Consider the following 863-nt stretch of genomic DNA (forward strand, 5'->3'; position numbering starts at 1 on the left):
CATGTTGACGACAGTAGTGACGAACAAGATTTTGAAGACTCAGATACTGACTCAGATGAAGAAGAACCTGACTTGTCTGATCACTCATCAGATGATTAAATACTAGGTTGACTTTAGTGTTAATAAACTTTGTTTACATGTGTACTCGTCTATATGTTATCTTTGTGAATTTATCTTTTAAATCTAAATTGTTTTAATAACCCCTTTTTTGTAGACTTATTACAGTGTGCCGCGTATTTGGCATGGAGGAGGTAGGGGCGATTCTACAGGTACTCCGTCCCCATCTACTGCTACACCTACTCCATCTACTGCTACACCTAGCCGACCTACACCTACTCCATCTACTGCTACACCTAGCCGACCTACACCTACTCCATCTACTGCTACACCTAGCCGACCTACACCTACTCCATCTACTGCTACACCTAGCCGACCTATTGTTGGCCAACCTACACCTACTCCATCTACTGCTACACCTAGCCGACCTATTGTTGGCCAACCTACACCTACTCCATCTACTGCTACACCTAGCCGACCTATTGTTGGCCAACCTACACCTACTCCAGGAACTGCTACACCTAACCGACCTATTACTAGCCAACCTACACCTACTCCATGATCTAGTAGTGCTTCTGTACAAGAAGATGAGTTTGAGTCTGCAAATGTCCGTGGCATCAATGCTCCAGAACATCTTCCAGCCGAGAGAACGAGGATTGGTGTTACATCCAACGAGTAAGTGTTATATTAACTAATTAATTAAATTAATTATTTTTGGGTATCAATACTAATTCAACTCATTAAACAGGTTTAACAACATCCATGCGACCCGTCATTTGACTCAGATTATTCGATCAATGATTAAG

General features: G+C 42.2%; 1 protein-coding gene across 1 annotated transcript in view; it reads left to right on the forward strand.

The window, feature by feature from the left end:
• Positions 1-619, forward strand: part of LOC112529001 (platelet glycoprotein Ib alpha chain-like) — a 3,402-nt gene extending 2,783 nt beyond the window's left edge. The window contains exon 2 of the mRNA XM_025140083.1: positions 215-619. Coding sequence (XP_024995851.1) covers positions 215-619 — 405 coding nt within the window. The remainder of the gene's footprint in view (positions 1-214) is intronic.
• Positions 620-863: the final 244 nt, after the last annotated feature.

The sequence above is a fragment of the Cynara cardunculus genome (assembly GCF_001531365.2).
Source record: "Cynara cardunculus var. scolymus isolate 2C chromosome LG 16, CcrdV1, whole genome shotgun sequence".
In the NCBI taxonomy this organism is placed as follows: domain Eukaryota; kingdom Viridiplantae; phylum Streptophyta; class Magnoliopsida; order Asterales; family Asteraceae; genus Cynara; species Cynara cardunculus.